This window comes from Pantherophis guttatus, chromosome 5 (genome assembly GCF_059756535.1).
Source record: "Pantherophis guttatus breed Tessera chromosome 5, ASM5975653v1, whole genome shotgun sequence".
NCBI lineage: Eukaryota > Metazoa > Chordata > Lepidosauria > Squamata > Colubridae > Pantherophis > Pantherophis guttatus.
The window spans coordinates 20,243,151-20,270,535 of record NC_142067.1 but is presented as its reverse complement, the minus strand read 5'-3'; the positions used below and the strand labels follow the sequence as shown (position 1 = coordinate 20,270,535).

At 39.5% G+C, this 27,385-nt stretch overlaps 1 protein-coding gene across 1 annotated transcript in view; it reads right to left on the bottom strand.

Moving 5' to 3' along the window:
- DDX10 (DEAD-box helicase 10) overlaps positions 1-16,346 on the bottom strand; it is a 158,017-nt gene extending 141,671 nt beyond the window's left edge. Inside the window, exons 1-7 of the mRNA XM_034409664.3 lie at positions 16,057-16,346; positions 8,391-8,451; positions 8,161-8,291; positions 4,951-5,109; positions 3,216-3,336; positions 2,019-2,208; positions 690-816 (exon numbers count right to left, since the gene is read on the bottom strand). Coding sequence (XP_034265555.2) covers positions 690-816; positions 2,019-2,208; positions 3,216-3,336; positions 4,951-5,109; positions 8,161-8,291; positions 8,391-8,451; positions 16,057-16,236 — 969 coding nt within the window. The 5' untranslated portion in view covers positions 16,237-16,346. The remainder of the gene's footprint in view (positions 1-689; positions 817-2,018; positions 2,209-3,215; positions 3,337-4,950; positions 5,110-8,160; positions 8,292-8,390; positions 8,452-16,056) is intronic.
- Between the last annotated feature and the right edge of the window lie 11,039 nt (positions 16,347-27,385).

Below are 27,385 nucleotides of genomic sequence, written 5' to 3'. Positions count from 1 at the left end.
GGTGAGCTAACCACAGTAGCACAAACTTTGATTCCTTTTGGATGGTCGCTTTGTGCTGGGTCCGCATTTCCAGATAAACAATCTAACATCAACTTGTATTGCTGGCTTTTCTTACGCGGGACACCGGAACGTTACACTTTGCTTGTTTTACAGTATTCTAACTTTCTGATTACAGGTAGTCCTGGACTTATGATCACAATTCAGCCCAAAATTTCCACTGCTAAGAGAGACAGTTGTTAAGTGAGTTTTGCTCCATTTGTTGATCTTTCTTGCTACAGTTGTTAAGTGAATCACTGCATTTGTTAAGTTAGTAGCATGGTTGTTAAGTGAATCTGGCTTTCCCACTGACTTTGCTTGTCAGAAGGTCGCAAAAGGTGATCACATAACCTCTGACACTTGCAACCATCATAAATATGAGTCAGTTGCCAAGCATCTGATTTTTGATGACATGACCGTGGGGTTGCTACAATGATCATAAGCATGGAAAACGATCATAAGTCACTTTTTTCAATGCCATTAACTTTGAACAGTCACTAAATGAACTGTTGTAAGTCGAGGACTCCTTGTACCATAGAATATATTGATAGACAATTTAAAATGCAACACCCTGCATGACTGTTATCCATTTGATTTTTATAAATTATAATTAACACTCTTATAAATTGTAATAATATGGGATTATACAATACCTCTTTACAGCTTGCAAAAAATACAATACTCTTATTATTCAGGTGACTCCTCAGAAAAGAGTACAACATATTGACTTTCTGGTACAGTTCACAAACAACGTAGTTCTGTTCCAAGGTTGCTGGAGTACTAAAAGTACCAGAAAAGGAGAAATAGACAACAGATAAAAACATCATGGGGAGGAAAAAGGCAATGAAAAACCAACAATATACGTTCAAGTAAACGTGTCTCAAAGTATTATTTAAGTAAAACTAGATCTGCAACTTTTTCCGAGAAGGAGGCATCCTTTGTTTTTGCCGGGCATTTGCAAGAGACTGTTGTGGTCCGCCAGCAGCCTGCAGAGCTGGCAGTGGAGTCGGACAGCGATGAGGCTGAGGGAGAACATGGGCCAGTCATGGAGGCTGGGGAAGGCCCAGATGAGGGCTCTGCGTCGGAGGCAGAGATGGGGCCAGGGCCATCGGGGAATGAGGTGCAGACTCCAGAGCCTCCAGAGACTGATAGGAGTGAGGCAGAGGAACAGGAGGAGCCTGTTCCTAATGCACGCATGAGAAGAGCTGCCACAAGGCAAGAGCAGCTCAAGCAAAGAGGACAACTTGGGAGTAGGGCCAAGAGATGATTGGCCCCTCCCATAAGGCTTAAAACAGACCAGCAACAGCGTTTGGGCTTTGCTGGAAAACAACACTGGTAGCTTTGTCTTCTTCTTCGTCTATGTCTTGTATTTATTTTTGTATCTGTGACTTCTGAACGTTTGCCAAGAAAGGCCTTTGGCAGTTTGCCTAATTGGACCAAGATTTGCAATAGGACTGAGGAATTTGTATTGGGAGGAATTTGTTTTAATTTAGTTCGACGACGCTGGGAATGAAGTAATTCTCAGCTGTTTGAATAAAGTTTGTCAGACCTTTGAGAGAAAAAAATACTTGGGAGATCAAATCAAAAATTACTTGGGCTGCTCCCAATAGTAATTTTTATAGTCGCACTGTTAGCCAGTCGTATCTCTTTTAAATCAACTCTTTTATACACTTACTTTAGCTTGCAGCTCTCTGCTTCAAGGTCCAAAAGTTATACATTGCAGTGATTTCTTGTACAGACGGTTGTTGCAAAGGTAAGCAAGTAGTGAAACAAGGAATTCTACAAATACCCTGTGATTAATCCAGATTAAATCTTCTTTTCCTGGATGTGCCTACTCCAGTTTATTAGCCTGCTTTATTCTAAGCCCAAGACTGGAAACTCTCAGACCATACCATGCCACAAGGAGGTTCAGAATAGAGAAAAACAAGACAGTACCCAAAACACACATATTTCTTTGCAGACTACATAAGCTGAACTCCAACCTGAACTTTGCTTTTTCATGCACCCAGATGTATTCTGGATCCTTCAAGCTCAGCCGAGCAAGGTCCTTCACAGATTTGGTCTGCGTGGCTGAGAAAAGCAGGGTCTGCCGTTTTTTAGGAAGGTTCTCTATAATTGCATTCATGGTATCAGCGAAGCCCATGTCCAGAATTCTATCAGCTTCATCAAGGACTGGAATGAGAAAAGCAAATTGGGGGAAATCAGACTTAAAAAGTTGTAGTAGTTAAATGAAACACAGTTGGATGTTTCACATAATGTAGTTGTCAAGGTTCCAAGTAATAGCTCCATAGAAAGCAGAACTTCAAGGCAGGCAGATTCCTCAAAGAACAATTTTATTGGAGATATCATATTGGCACAAACTGGGGAAAACCCACTCTGAACGTTCCTGCGGTTTTCACCGGATTCAAAAGTAAAAGTAAAAAAGTAAAAAACAATCGGTCACATTGTCCAATCAAGGTGCTGGCTGGTTACCTGATTATTGTGCTCCTCCTCTCTCCATCCACTTGTTGGAATGACCTTGGTTCCCACAGGAAACTATTTTGTTTTGGCTACAAACCCCCCCCCCCCATCTAACTATGTTCCCCCTCCCTATCCCTTCTTTGTATTGTGGCAACTCTGAAGCCTCCAAAATGGCCCCAACCAGGTTCGTTTCAGAGTTGACAGTAGTTAAGTCGGGGGTCCACTACATATCACCCAAATGTGCTGATGTGGTTGTAGACATCTAACATGTCCTATCCCACATGGACATAACACCACACTCTTATGCAGATGTATTGCTGTTCTTAAACCATGCAACCACTTGCACAATTCTTGTAATTTTAAAACATTAGGACAGTTAGGAGTCTTGTACAAGAAGTCTGAACAAGTATATTACATTTTGTCTGTCTTGTATTTTTAATCAGGCTGTACACCGCCCTCAGTCCTTCGGGAGAAGAGCGGTATAGAAATAAAATTAATAAATAAATAATAAATAAATATTCTTCCCTTTTCTTCCATTTTAAGAAATATTCTCTGCATGCTGTGAATTGCCCAGAGCAACATATATGCATCAGTTCTGTAAGAAGTTTAAGGTTAGAAGGCAGCAGTGTTCCTATTAAGGTTTCAAGCAAAGCTCTGAATCAGAATTCCCACTGAACAGATCCAGGATCAGAAGCTCCCAACAAATATTTTATACGTACTCAGCATCTGAAGATTAGAGGCATGGAAATACGAGGTTTCATCCATGTGTTGTAAAAGACGACCAGGAGTACAAATGAGGATATTCATATTATGGATTTTGCCTGATTCTTGTTTCAAGTCCTGAAAAAGCAGATTGGTTGAGAATTTAGGATGCGTAGTTTTGCAAAATGCATCCACACAAAGCCACTTTGAACATGGCACACACCAACTCACAGAAAAGATTGTAATTTTCTCCAAACATCTTCAATAGCACAGAGATTGATATCTGCACACAAATTATACACATTGACACAAAATTATGAAATAACCTCCGGTCTGTGTTAATTTCTGTGGGCACAACATCCCAATTTGTCCATATATCACTGGCAGAGAACAAACAAATATAAGAAAGAAAGAATAATGTTAAAGAAGAAAGTGATTGTACAGTGATTTATGAAATCTGAAATGATCCCAGCTCAGTGAATTATAACTACGCCAAACTCAATAACTCACTATGCTGGCAGTGGCTAATGGGAGATGTTTAGATATGTTGCACAAGGTTCCTGCTTTTATTAAAATCTCAATCTACAGATAAGCAGCACATCACCGGTTGGACAAATTCCTTATTTTAATAATGCATTATAAATATATTTTGCAGTGTTCTCTTATGCTGTGGAGAAGTGGGGTTTTTCTGCAGTGGCCCTGCTCTTTGGAATATTTTTTTTAATTTAATTTGTTTGCATCTCACCTTTATTTTTACAAATAATTCAAGATGAGAACATGTCTAAAACACCTTCCACCTTCTATTTTCCACACAACACTTGGGCTGAGAGTGACTGGCCCAAAGTTACCCACTGGCTTTCATGGCTAAAGCAGGACTAGAATTCACAGTCTCCTGGTTTCTTCTAGTGCCTTTGCTGCCTGAGGTAAGGTCTGCTTCCACCCTTTTGACCTTCGAGAAGGGCAACAAAATCTGACTCTGCTGGCTGGCTTGGGGTTCTGATGGGCAGGGGTGTGTGTGTGTGATTTCTATGTTAGAGGGAGGCTGGTAGACTAACAGAGAAGATAGCAACCTACCAATCTTGCTTTTTATTGTGATCTGAAATGAATCCTGGAACATAGCCAATATTTTCCTCAACTTATTCAAAAAGAAAGAAAAGCGCTGAAAAATTGGATGGATAGGAAAACTGGAGGAATGTGCCAGATGCAGTAAGCAAAGAAGGATAGATGATAGGTAGATTAACTCCTGTCTCGGGCAGAAGGTTGGACTAGAAGACCTCCAAGGTCTTTTCTAGCCCTATAATTCTATGATTCTAAGATCAGGGGGATATGTCATGCCGGTGATGACTGAGGGAGGAAGAGAAACAGAAAGGGAGAGTTCAACGGTCAGACTAGCTAATGGCTGACCTGAAATCATTCTGCAGAATTTTGGTTCAATGGTTTATCTGAATTGAGGAGCGGAGGTTCATACGTATCCTTAGCATGCATTTAAATTTAAAGCGTGCCCACAAATATCACTCGAATATTCTAACTGCCCCCGAACAATTCAATTCAAATCTTTATTGTCAGTGCACAACATATGTACAATGAGATTGGTTGAGCTCCCTCAGTGCACCCCCACCCAACACAATACTACTCACAGTGAAGACAGAAAATCCCTAACCCAATAAATCATATTAACAAAACACCCAGTCCTATTGCACCAATTGTTTAAAAAAATAATTTAAACAATTAGTGTTTAAAAGAAGAGCCTACCTTTCCACCAATGATTAGACCTGCAGAAAATTCATGATTCTTCCCCACGTTACGCAGGACCTCAAATGTCTGATAAGCCAATTCTCTCGTAGGAGATATTATCAAAACACCCAGTTCATCCATGGCAGTCCACTGCTGTCGGTATAAAATTTCTAGAGCCTGAAAAGTTAAAAAGCACTAGTTAGAAAGTCTATCACATGCTCTCTTGGAGTACACTTTTTCAATATTAACCTATAACCAGTTACAACGTTCCTTTCTATTGCTTTGAAGCAATAACTCCAAATATCTCCGTGGTGAAACTCTCCTTCGCAAGCAATAGGGCTCCTGATTTCTAAACAGCTCTGCAGCCACACCACTTTGCTGGAACAAAGGGGCTTCATCACATGGACTATACATCCATAGATATCTATTTCCAGCTAAGAGATGTTCAAGACATGCTTCGTGTGCACTAAAGCACTCATCAAATAAAATGTCTGCAGCTTGACAAGGCAGAACGTTATCATCTGCCCAGTTCAGTCTCTTGTCGACAGGAAAATGCACCTGTCTGACAATAGCAAGGTTTGTTTCTTTGTTTATCAAATTTATGTGGGCTCACAAAAATCTCACAAATACCTACTCTGGGCAGCATAAAAGATTTAATGAAAAAAACTGATTTATGACCCCGTTTTGGTCATAAGTCATTGCGGTTTAAGTTGAGTCATCATGTGACCAGACTCTATTTTATGAGCATTTTTATGGCACGGACTAAGCAAGTCACTGAAGTTAAGTGAATGATGCACTTCTTAAACAAATCACATGATCATAAGTCTAAATCCATCTTATCCAATGGGCATCTTTTTTTGCTGGAAAACAGCAAAAGTCATGTGCCTGGTAGATGCTGCAACTGGTCGTTAATGCAAACTGGCTGCCAAGCACACAAAATATGATCACATGACCAAGGGGGTGGAACAGCAGCCATTACTTCGAGGACAAGTCCTAAGTAATTTTTTTCAAGCTCACTGTAACTTCAACAGTCTTTAAGTGACCAGTCGTAAGTCAAGGACTACCTGTATATACCATACTTTCCCAAGTATAAGACACACCTTTTTCCCCTAAAAAAGATGGGTGCGTCTTATACTCTGAATGTAGCCCCGCCCAGCTTCTCAAACAGAGGTTTCAGAGGCTGAAAAAAGCATCAGAAAAGAAGCTTCCAAAAAGAAGCCCCCAAACAGAGCTTCAGAAAAAAAAGCCCCCAAACAGAGCTTCAGAAAAGAAGCCCCCAAACAGAGCTTCAGAGGCTTTTTTTCTGAAGCTCTGTTTCAGAGGCTTTCAGAGGCAGGAAAACGTTTTTTTCTGAAACAGAGTTTCAGAAGTTTCAGAGGCAGGAAAAAAAAAAAAAAGCAAGGCACAGAGCTCACACCAAAGAACCGGTTGCTAAAATTCACCTCTTAAAACAGCTGATTGGGGGTATTCCGGGAGGCCGATCCACCTGCCAATCAGCTTTTTTCTTATTTTCTTCCCCAAAAACTAAGGTGGGTCTTATACTCCAAAAAATACGATAAGAATAGTCATGGTTAAAATATATAAAATAGTAACAGACAGTAAACGTTAACCTCAATATTTCACTAGTCCCCTTGGGGACCCTGATGACAAAGGCAGCTCTTAAGGAATTTCTGAGACATTAACAGGAATGGAGGTAGCCTCACTTTGGGAATGAGGAGTGAGGATGTTTCATAAGGTGGGCATCATGGCTAAGAAGACCCATTTCCTGGGACCGGATATAGCTCCCTAGCAGACCAAACTCACTGCATGTTTACAAGATCTCCTCTCTACATGATCTGATGGAATGGGCAGTCCCTCAGATAAGCTAGTTCCATGCCATTATAGGCTTTAAAGTATAAAACCAGCATCTTGATTTGGTCCTGGAAACAAACTGGCAACCAATGGAGCTTATGGAACATAGGTGTAACATGTGCTGTTGTAGAAACACGCAAAACATGCCCATGACACTGTTTTCTGCACCAGCTGAAGAATCTGAAATTTTTCAAGGGTAAGTCCATGTGGAGTGCATTATTGTAGTGTAGTCTAATCAGGAGATTATTAGGGCATTCCTGTAGCACAATTAAGAGATTATTAGGGGAATTCTGGTCATTACTGTGACCAGAATCCCCGAATCTAGGAAGGTCTAAGCTGTTTAAATTCCCACAAAAAGCAAAGTTGATAAGCAAAGCTTATCAATCAAACACTACAACATATCATTTTATAATCTTGATGCTTCTAATATTAGGCTTTATTATTTAATGCTATCTACTGGCTAGAGTTTGAAAAGTAGGCAATATAGAAATGTTGAACCTTTTTAAAAATGGATTTACGCAGTTTGTATCACATGATACAAGCAAAAAATGAGCAATTTATGAGCGTGATGAATTATCAGAACCCTGTTGGCGCAGTGGTTAAAAGCGCAATATTGCAGGCAAACTCTGCCCACAGCCTGGAGTTTGATTCTGACAGTGCTCAAAGTTGACTCAGCCTTTATTCCTTCTGAGGTCAGTAAAATGAGGACCCAGATTGTTGGGGGTAATGCTTCTACATTTTAAATTGCCCAGAGAATGCTATAAAGTGCTGTAGGGCAGTATATATGCCTACATGCTATTGGTATTGTTATTTGAGTAAAGTTTTCTGTTACAACAACCTTCCCCAACTCTGTAGGTACACTGGATCATAACTTTCATAATTGTGCTGCCCAGCCTAACTCAGAACCACAGATCCAGGGGTCCAGAAGTCTAGAATAGCTGGATAACTAGTCCTCCTTATCCTAGGCCCGAGATGGCGAACCTATGGCACGCGTGGCCAAAGTGGCATGCAAAGCCATGTCGCCCAGCCTTGCCCGTTTGTCTCCCGGGTTTCTGGCGCACATGTGCGCACGACAATCAGCTATCTTTCGTGCACGTGGCAGTGCTGAAAACCGGCCTGCGCATGTTCACCGCCCAGCTGATCGTCAGGCATGCATGTGCTAGAACCTGGAAGTTCGGCTTTTCCAGAGTGCGGCCCTGATGAGCATGCATGTGTGCAACATTTCTGCACGACCTTTTCAGTACTTGGTGCCAAAAAGTTCACCATCACTGTCCTAGGCCAAGATAATGAATCCTTCAGTGACACCTAACTCATCCATTAAAACAAATAGGATACATGTTAGCTTATATGATGATATACAAATATTTCCCTACTTACCGGTACAATGAAAGCCAAAGTTTTGCCAGATCCTGTCTTGGCAGCTCCCAGAACATCTTTACCCTGTAAAGCCAAACCTATGGTCTGCTTCTGGATTTCAGTCACCATGCGATACTGAGCTTCCTGTAAGCCTGATGATACACAGAAGACAAAGAATCCGTTTCAGAATGCAACAGATAGAACTGTATTTAATTTGAGGACATTTTTATCCTTAAGGTTTCCATTCTTACCTTTCAGAGTTTTCCTGGATATTGGGAAATCAGAAAATCTTGTAACTTCATTTGTATTTATCTATATTGGAAAAAAATAAAACAGATCATTAAATTTTAAAATACTAAAGAACCTGAGCATTTCTGCAAACTAGCATTATTTATTAAGTATCCCACTGCAAAAATGAATATTTTATTCATTTTCCTCTCAGGTTTGTTCTGTATCATTAATACAATTCTTCACTGCTTTTGATGAAGTTTCAACTATAATTTCTGTGCCTGTCCTGTGCCACTATAATTAATATTCAATATTGGTATAATTTAATTAAACAGATTTATAACACACTTGTGTTTTATTCAAAAGCAAATGTCCCAATAGGAGCCCCATAGGACTTTCTTCCAAATAAATCTCTAAAAGATTACAGCCATCTCCACATACTTGCAGTGTGAAGTTTTCTACACAGATAGTCCTTGACATACAACCATTCGCTTAGTGATTGCTCAAAGTTACAATGGCACTGAAAAAAGTGACTTATGACCATTTTTCACACTAACGACCATTGCAGCAAAATTTGGACACTTGGTAACTGGTTCATATTTATGACGGTTGCAGTGTCCCAGGGTCATGTGATTACCTTCTGCAACCTTCTGACAAGCAAAATCAATGGGGAAGCCTGATTCACTTAGCAACTGTGTTACTAACTTAACAACTTCAGTGATTCACTTAACAACTGTGGCAAGAAAGGTCATAAAATGGGGCTCAATTGTGGTCATAAATCAAGAACTACCTGTAAAAAAAAAGAGGAATTAATGGAATCTTATATTTCCAATAGGCTTCTAAGGCAACTAGAAAAACCAGGAATGACTTAATGATTTTTTAAAAACACATTTTTAGTCCAAACAGCAAGTTCCTATTATTTCTATTTGCCATACATTTCCCTCAACATCATGCATCATGCATTAAAGGTGCTGGCTGGCACTGCAAAAGCTCAGATTCTAGTCTACCCTTAGCCATAAGAGCTCACTAGATGACTCTGGACCATTCCATCTCTCTTCTGTCCAGCCTCAGTTCAAACTCAAGAAAGAAAACCCCCAACTCCATTGGATTACAAAAGAGGTACTTTTACTAAATTTGAAATAATAGCAATGAAAGCAAGGCAAGATCTGAATCAAAATGTGCAAAAGTTACATAAGTCACTAAGAGCTCCAATCAACATCCAGAATGATGTTATGGGAAAGCTCCCTGCAGGATTTCTCACATCTGGAGTCTCCGGACAGTTGGCCTTGACCGAGTATAAACAATTCCACTCAGCAGTGCCATAATTCACGAGTGCAAACCTCCCTTCCAATTCTCATGGGACTATTACACACCAGCTCGTTTTCCCAACCCAAACGCCCATGCTCTCATCCCCGTTTCCATGGCAGCTGAGAGCAAGCAAACTTCAGAAAACTATGCTGGAGATCCCGCAGGGACAGTAGAAGGAAGGTGTATGTGAGCTTCACTGGAGTCCTGAATTAAAAGCAGGACATAAATCTAACAAACAAATAACCAGGCTATGTTCCAACAATGATGTTATTTTTAAAAAAAGGTAGTGAACATCTCAGGAGATATTTGGCTAATACTTGCTTCACCAGCACCTTAATGAAAAGAAGACTTGAAGGTGATGCACTGATGATGATAACTAGTTTAAGTAATGAAACTTCTGCAGAAAAACAATCAAGCTAGAAAACACCAAGGACCCCCCCCCCCAATTTCAACCTTGAGCTACAATTATTCTCCCTTATTTAACCTAGTCAGACCAGCAGAAAGAAAAAAGAAAAAAAAGAGAGAAATGTCAACAAGGAGGGGTAGAAAATCACTGACCTTCCACATGGCTTGGAAAGAAAGATAAAAATTGACGGCCAAAGACAACTGGAGCCTATTCAAAAAGCAGTGCTGAACTGGCCATCACACCCACTGATCCTTATTTTTGGACAGATTTTGCTTGCTTGGCTGGACAAGAAAGACTGAATGAGAAACAGCCTTGCCTGACCCTATAGAGAAGAGGTGGGCAACTTGTCCTCAGGCCATATGCAACTCTTGGACTTATTTCAAAGTCTCCATGCCAAGGACCAGCTGGTCCCTCTGACAAGAGCACTCAGCAGCATGTTGATTTACAGTTATTTACAGAAAGGGAAACAAGGTGGGTAAGAAAGAGGAGAATGGACACCTCCACCCACTGCTTAGCATCAGCGCCAACAGAGTAGCTCTGAGGGAATAGACTCAGAACAGAAAAAAATGTTGGTTGTTGTTGCTGTACAGTAACACTGGAAAATCTAAGTTGAACTTCTGACAGCCCCTGTAATTTTTTTCCCATTTCTCAAGCCTTCCTTTTCCCCATTAGGTGCAACCCACTCACTTTAGTCAAATGTGCAGCTCTCCAAAATGAAATGCAAGAACATAGCTGTACTTATCTCTTTCCACTTATTACTATAACCATGTTGCTTGTATCTTTCAATTTATATTGTTTTTATTTGTTTCCTAGTACAATTTGATAGCTTAATAGTAACCTTGACTATCACTAAGTGTTGTATCTTTTTATTCTTGATGAATGGATTTTATTCTCCTTATATACACTGAGAACATATACACCTAAGACAAATTCGTTGTATGTCCAATCACACTTGGCCAAGAAAGAATTCTGTTCTGTTCTGTTCTGTTCTGTTCTGTTCTGTCCTGTCCTGTCCTGTCCTGTCCTGTCCTGTCCTGTCCTATCCTATCCTATCCTATCCTATCCTAATTCTATTCTATTCTATTCTATTCTATTCTATTCTATTCTATTCTATTCTATTCTATTCTATTCTATTCTATTCTATTCAGAACAAGAAAGCAATGCCATCTCCACCAGGGTGGATAAAAATCAATGATTTTTTTTAAAAAATTAAAAAAATCAGATTTTTTTTATTTAAATCGGATTTTTTTTATTTTTATCGAATTTATTTTAATAAAAAACTTTTGGGGTAAAAATCTATCGTAAGATAGTTTTCTATTTAAGATACATAAATAATTTAGTTTATTCAGCATGAAATGGAGCTTAGTTATGTAGCATGAGGCTGTATATTCTGCAACACTGGGACTATCGATGAGTCAACAGTGGGTCAAAGGAATAGCAGAGATGACAGTTGCTCTTTAAAAATTATGATTTAAATCGAGTTGATTTAAATCAAGCCTTTTTACTAGTGATTTAAATCATGATTTAAATTGTGATTTAAATCAATTTGATTTAAATCAAATCCACCCTGATCTCCACATATTTCAACCTATTTTTCCCAAATAAGAATCTACTGTCCGATACTTGTTTGCCTAACTGCAGAGACAAAAACTGACTACAGGTGGGCTGTACTTAGAATATACCCTCACAGCATATTTACCTAAACATTTCCACTTCAGATATAATATACATATAAATTAAGATTCCATGTTATAGGCTTATCAGCTTAAAGCATTTTCCTGCTGACTCAAACTTTCATCACTGGTACACCGCAGAGCCCTCAAAATGCCAGTTAGATAGATTTAATTTTGAAGGCACTTAAAATAATTTTCGCCTTCAGAGAGGCTCTGAAGGAAAAAAATGATCTATTAACATTAAACAAATATGAAATTATGTTCCTCTATGTTCAATACCTGAACATAGGATTCAGGTATTGATGCTTTTGGCAGGCGTTAAAAGTTACCTGGAATTTTAGGCTTTATGATTACCTTTTAAGTAAAGGTGATATCAATATTTTAGCATGGCATCCACGTCTCCTTTTGAAGTTGAGAAAACAATGTTTTCCTTTTGGAAAAGCCATTTCTTTATTTTTTTTTTAAATGCAAAAATTGACCTTTTCATAAACTAAATAACAAGGCCATGTTTTGGAGTCCTTGAGAGTTGCAAGTGATAAAGAAACAAGCCAGATGGGAAAGGAGAAGATGTAATAAGTGTATCTTGTCTTTTCTCATGTCTCATCAATGTTTTTATTATTGCTTCCTGACACATTACATATACTGAATGTATAACTTGTTTCTGTATCCTATATAAAGGCTTGAAACACACACAAACAAATACTTTTTCCACTTTTCCTGAAGTACATGTGGTTCATACTGTTGCAAAATTAGTGTGATTTTCCCAAATTCAGACCCCAGGAGGTTTCTTTTCAGTTCTACACCAATCTGGGTGCTTGAGTTTTAAAGAAAACAAGAGAAAACTCCTGAAAATACCATGAAGAGTCATGAAAATAAACAAGTACATCATTAAACAAATCAATTCACACTTCTCACTCAAGGCACAAATGTCCAGGCTCAAATTATCCTATTTCAGAAGCATGACTTGAAGACTTAGTTCTGTGGAGAAAACTCTAATGCTGGAAGGAAAGAGAAGAAGAGGACAACCAAAAGCAAAGTGGATGGACTCAGTTACCATGGTGATAAGTGCACCATTGGAAGACCAGGTTCAGGATAGATCATCTATGTGGTTGACTTGATGATAAAAACTTGATGACACATAATCCACCAAACAATAGTTTAATAGACATGATTCCCAGAATGTGAGGTGGGAAAGTATTTCATAAGTGATAAAAAAATATTTTCAGTGAGAGACATCTACCATAGGATCCAGCAAAATCTTACTTCCTATCATACAAACAAAAGAGACAGAGGAAAATCTGGGTACAAAAAGAGGCCTGACATGCTTCCTTGAGTTTTAGCATATTGGATGAATCAAGCCAACACAATTCATCAATATGCCTTATGACTAAATGCTTTTGGTTACCTCAGCTAATGGTGATATAGTCACTAAATTGTTCCAATACTTTGCAATCCCATGTCCTCCACTGGCTCCCTGAGTCTGCCCAAATTCATGTTCACTGTGTTGATGACACTATGTAACCATCTCATCTTCTGCCATCACCTTCTCCTTTCACCTTCAATCTTTCCCAACATCAGGGTCTTTCGCAGTGAGTCCTCTGTTCTCATTTGATGGTCAAACTATTTGAGCTTCAGTAACTGTCCTTCCAAGAGCAGTCAGAGTTTATTTCCTAAAGGTAATAAACTAAGCCATAACTTAGCTCTATCTGTGAACCAGATCAGAGTGTCCTGCGGGATCAAATCAAAGGAGCATCCAATTTCTTTATTGGAGACCAATCAGATACCTCAGGGAAATTCATCCACAGGACAGAATCACCAATAAGCTCTTCCCACCTATGTGCTATGCCAACTTATTCAGATACAAAACTTTTCTGACTAGAGAAAAATAGCTTGGAGTCATCGCAACCACCTTTTCATACATTAGCCTAATCAACAGCCTTGGCATATATTAGCCTTTAAAATTGTGCCATCACCAAATATTGATGCAGAGAATTTGACAGTTTAGCCAAGCCCATTGCTAGGACCTACTGACTAGTACGACCACCTAGTTCTCCTACAGAAGAGAACAGCTGTCGTAAATTGATATCTCACTATTATGTCAATACTTCAGACAACCATACCATTCCCTTCCCCCCTAACATCTACCAAATCTTGCCAGTGTAAAGGAGAACTTTATCGTTTGTCTAGCATTATATTGGAGGCTCTTGACCTACATCTCTCCAAATAAAGGAGAGATTCTAGTTTATTAATCTGTGTCTTCTAGAACAAGAGGCACATGTCACATTCCATAAATAGTCATATCTGACCATGACAGACAAGCCTGTTTAAATGCTTATTTAAGGAATAGCTGACAAATCTAGAAGCAAAAATCAATGCAACCCTTCCCCCAACAATCCCAAGGATGTGCTACATATCCAAAATCTGGATGAGGAACCACTGTTTTCATTAGGTCATTTAAAATCAACCAATTTGGGGGGGGGGTGTCCACACCTCTCCAGGTAGGAAGCTATATCATTGCAAATTATTTCTATTTAATTTTAAGATCAATTAAAAGTCCAGCTGGATGCAAGTCTTTCTGGAACATGTACATTTGGAAGGCTATATCATGCCTTTCATAGATGGCAATATAAATTCAATCAATCCATCAATCCATCAATCAATCAATCAATCAATACTATACCCCTTAAAGCAACCTTATGCCACCTGTGTGTCACATGGCATGAACTTTCAGTCCAATTTATTAAAGTTTTAATCTGACATCTGTACAGGAGCTTCAAATAGTATGTACAGGTAGTCCTTGACTTACAACAGTTCGTTTAGTGACCGTTCAAAGTTACATCACTGAAAAAAAGTGACATGAGCATATTTCACACTTATGACCGTTGCAGCATCCCCATGGTCACGTGACCAAGATTTGGATGCTTGGCAACTGGTTCATATTTATGATGGATGCAGTTCCCGGGATCATGTGATCACCTTTCGCAACCTTCTGACAGGCAAAGTCAAGGGGGAAGCTAGATTCATTTAACAACTGTGTTATTAATTTAATAATTGCAGTGATTCACTTAACAAATTAGAAAGAAAAATCGTAAAACGGGGCAAAACTCACTTAACAAATTTCTCACTTAACATAAATATTGGGCTCAATTGTGGGCATAAGTTGAGGACTACCTGTATAATGTATTTTTTTCCCACAATGACAATCTGCCAAGTTTATTCGAGATGAATCCCTTAATCAGTCACTTACGTGGGCGGATATTTGGGAATTCCCTCCTCCTAATTCCCTCCACAACCAATAGTGATGTGGTTCTCTCGCCACAATTTTAAGCTTTTCCCCAATCTGGAATATCCAAATTAGTGATCCTTAGTAATATGTTGGGGAGAGGCCCTCTGTGTACATTCTAGGACAGGGGTCTCCAATCTTGGCAACTTTAAACCTGGTGGACTTCCAACTCCCAGAATTCCCCAGCCAGCAAAGCTTACCCACTGGGGAATCGCCAAGGTTCCCAACATATTACTATGTATCACTAATTTGGATAGTCCCCAGCAAAGCTGGCTGGGAAATTCTGGGAATTAAAGTCCGCCAGGCTTAAAGCTGCCAAGGTTGGAGACCCCTGTCCTAGAGTGTATACAGAGTACCTCTCTCCAACATATTACTACGTATCACTAATTTGGATATTCCCCAGCAAAGCTGGCTGGGAAATTCTGGGAGTTGGAGTCCGCCAGGCTTAAAGTTGCCAAGGTTGGAAACACCTGTCCTAGAGTGTACACAGAGTGCCTCTCTCCAACATATTACTACGTATCACTAATTTGGATATTCCCCAACAAAGCTGATTGGAAAATTCTGGGAGTTAAAGTCCGCCACGCCATGGTTGGAGACCCCCTACTCTAGGACACCTTTTTTTTAAATTGCTGAATCCTTTCTTTCTTTTCTTTCTTTCTTTCTTCCTTCTTCCTTCCTTTCTTTCTCTTTCTTTCCTTCTTCCTTCCTTCCTCCTCCTCCTCCTTTCTTTCTTCCTTTCCCGCTTCTTTCTTTTTTTCTTTGTCGAGCACGTATTAGATAATATATATGTATAAGCATGAATTGAATACATAAAATGAATACAATTAAAGGGAACATCAGGACAGGGACGGTAGGCACGCTAGTGCTCTTATGCACGCCCCTTTAGTTCTAAAGTGGATCCGGCAGACAAAAGCAATCCAAAGACAAGGCAATCTCTGCCAGCCAGGCACAGGCAGGGGAACCAAGCGGATCTGGGACAAGCGGTCCCGAGAGGGCTACTGCCCCGCATGTCTTCTCACCTCCGAGTAGCGCCTTTCCAAAGCGGCGATCGACTCCCTCTCCACTTCCCACTCCGGTTTCCTTTGTTTGCGCTGTTGCCGCAGCTTGTCTTTGCGCTTGGCATATCTGTTCTTCCAGCGCTCGAAGCTGCGCACCGGGTCGGCGCCCGATCCAGACGCAACATCCCGGCTCTCTTCCATTCCCTTCTCGGTGGGAATTGAGGGTCAGAACACGCTGCCAAAGGAAAGAACGCGCCGCAAAAAGGAGCCGGGCGCATAGAGATGACATCACGGTCAAAGCTCCTCCCTCCTGGAGGAGGCGGGGGGAATCCTTCTCAGTTCCTGCTCTGAGCTGGAAGATTAAAGGGTTCTTACTGTTGGATTGTGTTGCGTCTGATATGGTGCACCACAGCCATGTAGGATCGCATTATTGTGCTCGTTGTTGTGTTGCATCTGCCTATTATTGTACACATTATTATTGTCTTGCATTACTTGTTCAATGTTTGCGAGACTTTTTGCTTCATCCCCCAACTGAAACTTTTTTTTTTATCAAAAAGTCCTTTTTATGAACGTAGATAAAATACCTTTAAGCAGTGGTGAAATCCAAATTGTTTTACTACCAGTTCTGTGGGCGTGAGCGTGGCTTGGTGGGCATGGCAGGAGGATACTGCAAAATTTCCATTCCCACCCTACTCCAGGGGAAGGATACTGCAAAATCTCTATTCCCTCCCCACCCCAGGGGAAGGATACTGCAAAACCCCCATTCCCTCCCCACTCTGGGGCCAGCCAGAGGTGGTATTTGCCGGTTCTCCAAATTACTCAGAATTTCCGCTACTGGTGCTCCAGAACCTGCTGGAGAACCCTGATTTTAAGTACTGTAAAAGTCCCTGTTGTGACAGAAATAGGTTTGTGTGTGATTACCCAAAGAACTACTTTTTTTACCCAAATTGGAATAATTTACCCAGGTTTGGGAAGCACGGCATTTGTGCACTATTTTATGCTTCAATGTAGACGAAATATAAAATACAGATAGTCCTTGATTTACAATTATTTATTTAGCAACCATTTGAAGTTATACCAGCACTGAACCTCACATTTACTGTATACGACCATTGTAGCATCCCCACGGAGGCTTAGTAATGGGCATGTATTTATGATGGTTGTGGACTTGTGGTGTTCCGGGGTCACGCAACCTTCCCAGGCAACTTCCAACAAGCAAAGTCAATGGTACTTAAAACCATTGGTCTTAAGTACCAAATCGCCAAGCTTGGAGCTTAAACCAACAACATGAGCAAAGTCAATGCAGGAATCACTTACTATATGATTCACTTAACAACTGGACTAATTTGCTTAACAATGGCAGTAAAGACAGGCATGACTCATTTAATAAGTGCCTTGCTTAGCAATGGATATTCTGGTCCCAATTGTTTTTATTTATTTTATTTTTTATTTATTTACTTTGTCAAACATGTATAAGATCACAGATATAAGTATAAACATATTATGAATACAGGAAATGGATACGAATAAATAGGGACAGTAGAACAGGGACAGTAGGCACGTTGGTGCGCTTATCCACGCCCCTAAGTTATACAGGTTGTATAACTAAGTTGAAGATTACCTGTATATAATTTGAAGGAGGGCTACCTCCTACAAGCTCTGGGGGCAGAAAAGTTAAGGGCTGGACCTGGATAATACTTGAATGGGAGGACATCAGAAATAGAACTGAGAAATCAAAAAAAATCACATTAATGTCAAACCACGTCCATATTATTACCAAGAAAACTTAATGGATGTGCCCATGTTATCAGCTGAGTTTAGCTCTAGGTAACCTTTAGCTCTTTATTGTTCACAACCAAAATGAAATATGGAAAGACATAATATAAAAGTGGCTACAAGCATTCCGAATTTATTTGTTACATGCTAATAACAAAGCACAGTATAAATTTGGAATAAAACAGTAATTGATGTCAGTAACAAGGAATTGTGCAACTATTATGTCATAACCTGTTTTGGAAAAAAGAAGTCATTTCTTGGCTTTGGGAGTGAGTTTCAGCTGAATTCCCAGTGGGTGAGTGTCAGCCCCACTGTCAGAGTTCCAAGTAACACCCCCAACGAAATAAACCTCCGAGGCTTGAGTTTCCTCATAGTTACATTTTATTAAAGATGTCATATTGGCACATCTGGGAAAACCCAAATCTGAAAGTTTCCAGGTTTTCCCCACCCAAAGAAAAGTTCAAGTCCCTGCCCAACATCCACAAGTCCATCACATGGTCCAATCAAAGCACCGTCCCAACTGGAGATGCCTCCCAGTTCCAGCATTCCAGGTGCAGGGCAAGTTGTCCTTGACTTTCTGAGAAAGGAATGTTATTTTGACTATACTTCACCCATGCTCCATACAATCCCCCCTCCCAGTTTCCCACAGTAGTAAACATGGCAGGTCTAAAGGCCTAACTCAAATGATGGCTTCCAGGCCTGACACCCACTATGTAGACCACCCCATGAAATCAACTCCACAGGGTATCTATAACTATATTTCAATAGGCTATAATATAAGAATCTTGCAAATATAAGTGTGCTGTACCTCTTCCTTCTTATAGTTCAATGAATTAACAAGATTTCTGAGTCACTGCCACATGTTACCTGGCTATACTGTACTTTTTATTTTATTTTATTTTTATTTTTAATTTGATTTATATGCCGCCCTTCTCCGGAGATTCAGGGCGGCTTACAATGCGCTAAGCAATAGCCTTCATCCTTTTGTATATTTATACAAAGTCAGCTTATTGCCCCCACAACTGGGTCCTCAATTTACCTACCTTAGAAAGGATGGAAGGCTGAGTCAACCTTGAGCCTGGCGAGATTCGAACCTGCAGTAATTGCAGGCAGCTGGTCTTAATAACGGTGCTTTAGAGCACTGTACTACCAAGGCTTAAGAAATGCTTTAGTCCCTTTTGAGTTTTTCAACCTCAGCAATTTTAAGATTCTAGGTGTTGAAAGCCACATATTATAAGGTTGCTGAGGTTGAGGAACACTGGTCTAGGCAATGGAGCTTACATATCTCCATCAAGGTTTTCTTCCTTACTCTCTACATACATAAATTTAGCAGATTTAAAATTTATACACTTCAACTTCCAGAATTCCATAGCCAAGGTACAGTGAAAGGCAATGATGCCAGCTTTTTGGGATTGCCTATCACCAAACCTTCAGGGGCAAAGGTTGGGTACTTCTTTTTAAATTTTCAATGAATTTTCTCTTTCAAAGTCATTGCAAATATCAATATTAATTATGGCAGTTGTGTTGCTGAACCACTAAAAATGTAATTGAAAAGGGTTTCAAGTGGCAAAGAGTTTAAGTTGCTAAAATCCAGTCTAGAAACAAAATATGTATTGTCCTGTGGAACTGTGGCCCATTTCTAGAAGTGGCAACCCTAGTTGTAATAGCAATTTACATGTATCAGTCTCAGCTGTTAACCTTCACTTTTTAACTTCAGTTCTGGTCAACCTACAATGACAATCAATGAAATTAATGTCGCCATTAGATTAGACAACTAGGTCAACATTTTTGAGATCATGTATTTCATCATGTAAAAACAAAAATATGACATACTCAAAAAAATCTCATGATCTTTTGAAATCTTGTTTGAAAGACCTTGCCATGCTTATTTTTAGAGTGGTCATGCTAATTTCTATGGTCATAAACTGGATTAACAACTTTTAACTGTTAATTCCCACAGGAATTACAATTCTCCGATAGCAGAGCTAGAGATGTCAACTAGAGATTTCAGGGCTTCTCTCCAAAGAAGAGATGTTTGGGATGTTTTGGAAAAAATCCTGGCCATTAAAGTAGGATGAAAGCATATAAACACTAGGTAAGTTAAGGTATAACTGACTCTCATGGTTTTAGGTTAGTGGTAATTTTGGAAAAGGAGTTTGTTTTGAGGAGGGCAGTTGCAAAATGTTGAGGTTTCATATAAAAAGGGATTGTGTTAATATCTTTAAAAAAGCCAGACAGAGAAAAATAAGACATTCTTTTTTTACAGTGGATATAATATAAGGGGCCCTCAGTCTATATCCAGAAATAGCAATAATTCCCAGATGACAGCAACTTGTCAATTTTGGCTGATCCTGAAAAAGCTAAGGAAAACAGGATTCAATCTGGATCAGTCACCAGGACCAGAGGTTTAGTCTTCCAAGCTTTTGGACTTGTGCTGGAGCACAACGCAATGTGCATTCCGGTGGAGAGAAGTTCCCTGAGGATGGGCAGGTTGCCCCCGGTTCAGACCGGTTCTATAGAACCAGTAGTAAAACCAGCAGGAGGCTCCGCCCACTGACCCTGACATCATCAGAAGCGATCTGCGCCGCGATCCCATTGTGAACCAGTAGTAAAGGTAAGTAGAACCCACCCCTGGACTAAACCTCTGGTCTCACTTATCTGCAACATTGTCCTGGGACACATATATTTGCCTTCATTCCTAAGAAGAACACAAGGAGAAAGCTTAGCTCTAGAGACTAGAGACTATAAAGTAAAAAAAAAATCTCCCCAAAATGTTATTTTATTGGTTTATTAAATTTCTACGCCGCCTATCTCACCTGACTCTGGGTGGTTTACAACAACGTAATAAAACAGTATAAAAACATCACATGACATGATGATGAACATGGAGATGGTGATGTTGCCAGGAAAATAACTTGGACGTGTCAATGTACAGTAGTCATCATGAGTCAAGCTGAATTTGAGTGAGACTTTTCTAAAGTTAGTAATTAAAAGAAGTTCTAGATAAATATCTAAGTTCTAGATAAATATGGAAGCATTTGTTTTTACATATGTAACAGGATAGCTTACATTTAGCCATAGTCCATCTGGCAGATGGTTCAGCTGTGACTAAAAGAAAAAGAAAACATCGCAAAGTAGGCAATATTTAATTCCCAAGCTAAAGGCAACAAAGCAGTGAATGTTGTTCCAAGAAAACATTTGTGCCTATCTTAAATTAGAGAATGATGAATAAAAAGAAAGAGCTGTTGAGCCTGAGTCCCTGGAAGCACAGGCATGCAGTGATAGGTGTGGTTATGCCACACCCAGGGCAGAGTTAGGCATCCAACAAGTAATGGAATACTTTTCAACACTAGGCTGAATGAAAAATAGAGAAATGGACCAGCGGTGGAATTCAATTTTTTTTACTACCGGTTCTGTGGGTGTGGCTTGGTGGGTGTGACAGGGGAACGATATTGCAAAATCTCCATTCCCACCCCACTCTGGAGCCAGCCAGAGGTGGTATTTGTCAGTTCTCCGAACTACTCAACATTTCTGCTACCGGTTCTCCAGAACCTGCTGAATAGCACCCCTGAAATGGACATACAATGAGACTAGAGCAAGGTTGCTGTTTTATCCTGGCCTGTTTAACTGCAAAGTCTTAAAACACAAATTGGCAATTTTTTCTGGCCACATTTTTTTAAAATGTATTTTCTTTCTTCAGTGGCTGCAGGGAATATGGCAGCAGCATGAAGGTACAGGTAGTTCCCGATTTACAACAGTTTGTTTAGTGACCATTCAAAGTTACAACAGCACTGAAAAAAGTGACTTATGAACTTTTTCACACTTACGACCATTGCAGCATCCCTATAGGCACTTGATCAAAATTTGGATGGTTGGCAACTGGTTCATATTTATGATGATTGCGGTGCTCCAGAATCCTGTGATACCTTTAGTGACCTTCTTACAAGCAATGTCAACGGGGAAGACAGGTTCACTTAACGGTGTTACTAACTTAACAGCTGCAGTGATTCACTTTAACTGTGGCACAAAAGGTCGTAAAATGGGGCAAAATTCACTTAACAAATGTTTCACTTAGCAACAAAAATTTTGGCCTCAATTGTGGTCGTAAATTGAGGACTACCTGTATCTTTATCTGATGAGTGCATCAGCCAAATTTTGTTATTTTTTTTTTTAAATCAGAAAACCATGCTGCCAAATTTCAGACATGATATTTGGGTCTGTGTCTGTGTGTCTATTATCAAAAATCAAAATAGCTCCTGCAACCACACAATCAAAACTTCCTTTTTATGTACATCAACCATCTTGACACACACATTCCTGGAATGAATATGCTTGAATATTCTATTCCACTGGACTTTATCCAAAAGGTCAAGTTTGGGTAGACACAAACAGAATTACACTGTGATTTCTACATAAACATATGGACTGACAGTATTCTTTGCATTAATCCCACCCAGTGTATTGTGCTTTTTGATTTTCACTATGTTTCATTTTAGGCATATGATGCAATTATGATGCATTGAGCAGGTGTCTCTCTCTCTAATTGTGCCATACTGAGACACTTAGAAAAATTAGGATGTACAATGGAAGGTAAATAACCTGTAATGTTGGAAGTGCGGTATGTTTGGGGGGGGAAGGATACACAGTCTTTTAGAGAGAGAAAAATCTATTTCATGCGATCACAAAGTTTCTAAAATCTTTAGCTCTCTTCTTCAAGCAAGATGTGTCAAGATTTTATGGATAGGAAGAAGGAAAAATTCTAAAATAAACAGCTAACTCTTGATACCACTTATTAAGCAGAGAAATTACGTATACACACTTTTTGATTGCTTTAAAATATCAGAAGTGAGTGTGGTCCAGATTAATATTCCCTCTATCCCCTTAGGGCAGCAAGTATGCATTTGATTGTTTCAAGGGGTAATCTACGATTTTCAGTGACGGGGTTATACTAGCTACCTTGAAGAAAGAGGTGATGCAACCACTCCTGGAAAAGCTTTCCACTGATCTGACAAACCTTTGTCCAAATAGCCAATGTTTGTTTTTAGAGATTTTAGACAGTATAGTAAGTCATAGATTCCTAAATAAAGCAGATTATCTTAACCCCTTCCCAGGGGTAGGGAACTTGATGGTTCGCAGGGGTTCGGAAGAACCTCTAGCTAAAATTCTGTGCAGTTCGGAGAAACCCCAATCCCACTCTTGGCTGGCCCCGCCCACCCACCCCCCTCACAGGAGTCCCCAAGTGGCCCGTTTTGTCCAGGCAAGTGCAGGGCGTGCATGGAGGCTCAGGGAGGGCCAAAAATGGGCCTACTGGCAGTTCAGGAAGGGCTGTTTTCACCCTCCCAGAGGCTCGAGGAAAGCCTCCGGAGCCCGGGGAGGGCAAAAATGCCCCTCCCCGTCGTGGTGCAGGAGGCTGACTAGGCCACGCCCACCATGGCCATGCTCCCCCAGCAATCGGGCAGAGAACCCCTTGCTAAAATTTTTGAAGCCCACCCTTGCCCCTTTTCGTCAATGTTGTGAGATAGAAATTACATTGATTGCTCTAGTCTAGCTGATGACCATTGGGACTTGGATGGAAAGAGTGCTAACAAAAAATAAACACTAGCAATAACCTACTCCTATTGATTTTAGTAGGAAAGGGTGTTCTCTCACAAATCATTTTTTTTTTCAGAATGGTGTTTTATTTATTTTTTCCAGATTGAGGATAGGAAGATCAAAGGCAAAGCTGTGGAACATAACAATAGTTATTTGGGATTTGGCAGCTTATAAATTATGTATACAATGCTTTATCACAACACCTTAAGGTGTTCCATAATTTGTACATGCTAATTTTCTGACATAAAATATTGCCATATGATGATATATGTGTTTTTGACTTATTTTTCCTGTGACATTGCCTGTCTTGAATAAGCAGAGAGATCACAATCTTTCCCTGGAGTAAGATTGGTCTCCACTTAAATAACACAAAAGCAGTTTTTTTGGCTCCTTCTCTCCTTGACTCATCCTTAATGAGTGTAAAGAAAGGAATGTGGTCCAGCTAACATGTGGTAAACTCTTTATTAGGAGTTTTTCTGTGTAGTGCAGGGTGCCAACTTTTTTTCCAGGTATTACAAGCCACAGAAGCCTTCAAATAAGATCCACCATAATCCATTTACATTTAAAATCAATAACCAATTTAATTTAAAAATATAAAATTCCAAATGAAACCTGAGCTAACCTGCTTAACATTTTTACCTGTATCCTTTTAGGGATAGCAATTCCAATCTGAGCACCATCCTTAATCTTGAATTCTTTTAATTTTATGAATAAGAATATGATAAAACAAAGGTATATGCTCATATTTGCACCTGTCCTGTAGTGGTAGCAGCAGTGAAACGTATATCCTGCTATGTTCTTAAAAGATTGGTGGAATCTCACTTCATTGCACTGACAGAAGAATAAGCAGATTGCTGGGACATGGTTGTGAGACACTTTACTTTTATTTACTTTACTTTTATTTGATTTATATACCACCCTACTCCCGAAGGACTCAGGGCGGTGAACAGCCAATAATAAAATACATACATACAAAATTTAAAAAGCAGAAATAAAATCGAATTAAATAGTTTGGCCCAGACAGATTAAAAAAACCCCAATCAATTTAAAACAAATTAAACTTTGAATATTAAAAATATTAAAAAATATTAAAAAATTATTTTAAAAGAGGGAGAAAGTTAGGCCAGGCCCGCCTGGTGGAATAAAAAGGTCTTAAGAGCGCGGCGGAAGGTGCGCAGATCCGGGATCCCCCGTATCTCCGGGGGGAGCTTGTTCCAGATAGTAGGTGCCCCCACAGAGAAGGCTCTCCCCCTGGGGGCCGCCAGTTGACATTGTTTGGCCGACAGCACCCGGAGGAGCCCCTCTCTATGAGAGCGTACCGGCCAGTGGGATGCTATTGGTGGTAGTAGGCGGTACAGATAAAGTTGCTGATACTTCATTTAGTCCCGAATGCCAGTTGCCACCTTTAACAAGGTGGTGTCTTGCAATATTATTTGAGATTCTTTGTGTGGAATTTGAGGAAATGGATGGGAACTATGTAGCAGGAGCATTGTCATGGGATGGATTCTTGCTTAGCCTGACTCCTTCAGGCAATGGGAAGGACATGTTGGACTGGATTTGGGCAGAGATTAATGCCTGTCTGAGACAGGGTGAGGTGCCACCAACCCTGAAGGAGGCAGTGCTATAATCTCTTTTGAAGAGGCTCTTTCTCAATCCAGCTGTGTTTGACAATTTGTGCCCAGTCTTCAGATGCAGGTGATGGTGTTGAAAATCAGGAAAAAAGAGCTATATCTTTAGAAAGAAACTAGCTAATCTAATAAACAGACTTAGTCTGTTATGCAAACAGACATTCAAACGCTTCAAAAAGACTGCATTAATAAACTCAAAAATAAAGGAGATCTGGAGAGTTTCTCGAGATTCTGCAAACCACACATTTTTACCATTAAAAACACATACACTGAAGAAAATCTGTATGAATCCTTTTTTGCTTGATTATAAACCATTCAGAAGCTACAATTGATCCAAAATATAATGATTAGATTGCTAGCAAGAGAAGTCCATTATTGAGGCATAGTGCTGTTACTGCCATTGTTGCCCTGGGTATCAAAACGTTTGAGACCAATTGAAGGTGTGGATTTATATGACACAGTTTTGGATTACTTTAAGAAACATCTCCACCAAATGGATTCTGACCATCCTGTGCCATCATCCCTGAGAGAAATGTTTATAGTCCAAGCTTCTTGAGATGAGAAAGACATAGACCCAAATGGAGATCTTCTCCATTGCGGCCCCATAGCTGCACCTAATGTCCTATCACCGACTTTCTGTAAGGTGAGGATTGTTTAGGCGGGACATTGCTTGCCAGCTTCAATTTACAATTTATTCTAATTTTGTTCTACGGTATTGTATAGATTAGTTTTGTATTCATTTTTATGTACAGTGATTTAAATAAAGCTAAAGTGAGAGGAACAGTAATCCAGCTCTATAAATATAATGTAATATTAAATGATCATGGCATTGCAAAGATCAAACAAAGATTAAACACCTTGATCTACCCCACAAGCAAAAGATTCAGAAAACATTGTACTTTATTTGTTATATGTCTATGTATATCTTATTTTCCACTGACAGAACACAAAATAATATGCATGGTTCTTTCCACACCCATCCCAGGTTTGTTCTCAAAACAGCCCTTGCTCTAACTGGCCCAGTTAGGTTCCATTTTTAAAACAGAAATGAAAAAGAAAATTGTTCTAATCCTCCCTTCCAACAATACATCATTTTCTTTAAAAACTGCTTCCCTCTTGCTCGATCTAGTCAAGGCAATTTTACATTGAAACAGTGGAACTGCTTCTAGTGTGCTTAGTTTGACAATTGCCAATGTCATTCTGAGGTTGTAGAACTTCCAAAAAAAAAAAAAAAAAAAAACCATGGATCTCTTGAGGAAAATACATTTAAGTTTCAATAATGAGAAAGCTGATACTTTTTTTGAGTGCTGGCTATATCTAGCCAACAACTCAGCAATTTCTTAGTTAGAATATTAATCATTGGAGTGTCTTACAATAGTATACGCTATGATACTGGTGAAACAGAAAATTGGCCTGAGGTAAAGACCAAAGTACTGTAGCGCTTCCTTCTCAGTTCATATAAAGCAGCTGGCGGGGCTGGCAGTTTATTTTATTTACATGTTGAAGCTTACTTAAAAGAGGGAATGGAAAAACAACTTCCCAGTCAACAGACTAGTTTAGAAGGTTGAAAACAAGTTGGATTATGGTGAGAAAGCCAGAGTGTTGATGAAAAGCATAATTAATCTCCACAATTGCAGTCCTGAGTCCATCTGTTAAGTACTACAGCACCTCGAAGGCACGTGTAAATTATACAACTGGGCCATGAGCAACTGCTCACTACAGAAATATATCAAGATATACCCATATGCCATTTAAGATTGGCATATGGGTATACAATATCTTGATATAATAAGAGTTACAGTGAGGTGAACAGCATTTTATGGATCAAAAAATGCTTAAAGATTTTTGGTTGCTGTAAGTAGTAGTCAACAACTTTCACAACTGTCCTCATCTTAGCCTTTCAGTGTGGATTCTATTTTCCTACATTGTTCTTCATATTAATTTTAGAATGGGAGCTCTCTCACACAACACAAGGATCACATGGATCAAAGAAGTCAATACACTTACTATTAAAATTTCACATAATTTTACTTCAGACCTTAGAGACTTATTCTCATGAATGGCTGCAAATAACCCTATACATATGCACAGTTTTCTCTAACACCGCAAACAAGAAAAACACACCGAATGCCATATAATAACATATTTGTAAGCTTGGATCTATAGAGGCATCTGTGAATAAGTGATGTGTTATTGTGGTTAAATTATACAAATACTAAAACAAGGGATTGAAACTGCCCAGAGCCTCTGGAAGTTGGGAGGCATATGAAATTTATTGTTAAACTTTATTTGAATTATCAACTTTCAATTTAGTGACACTTAAAAAAAAACTTTACACAGCTAAAACAGGGCAG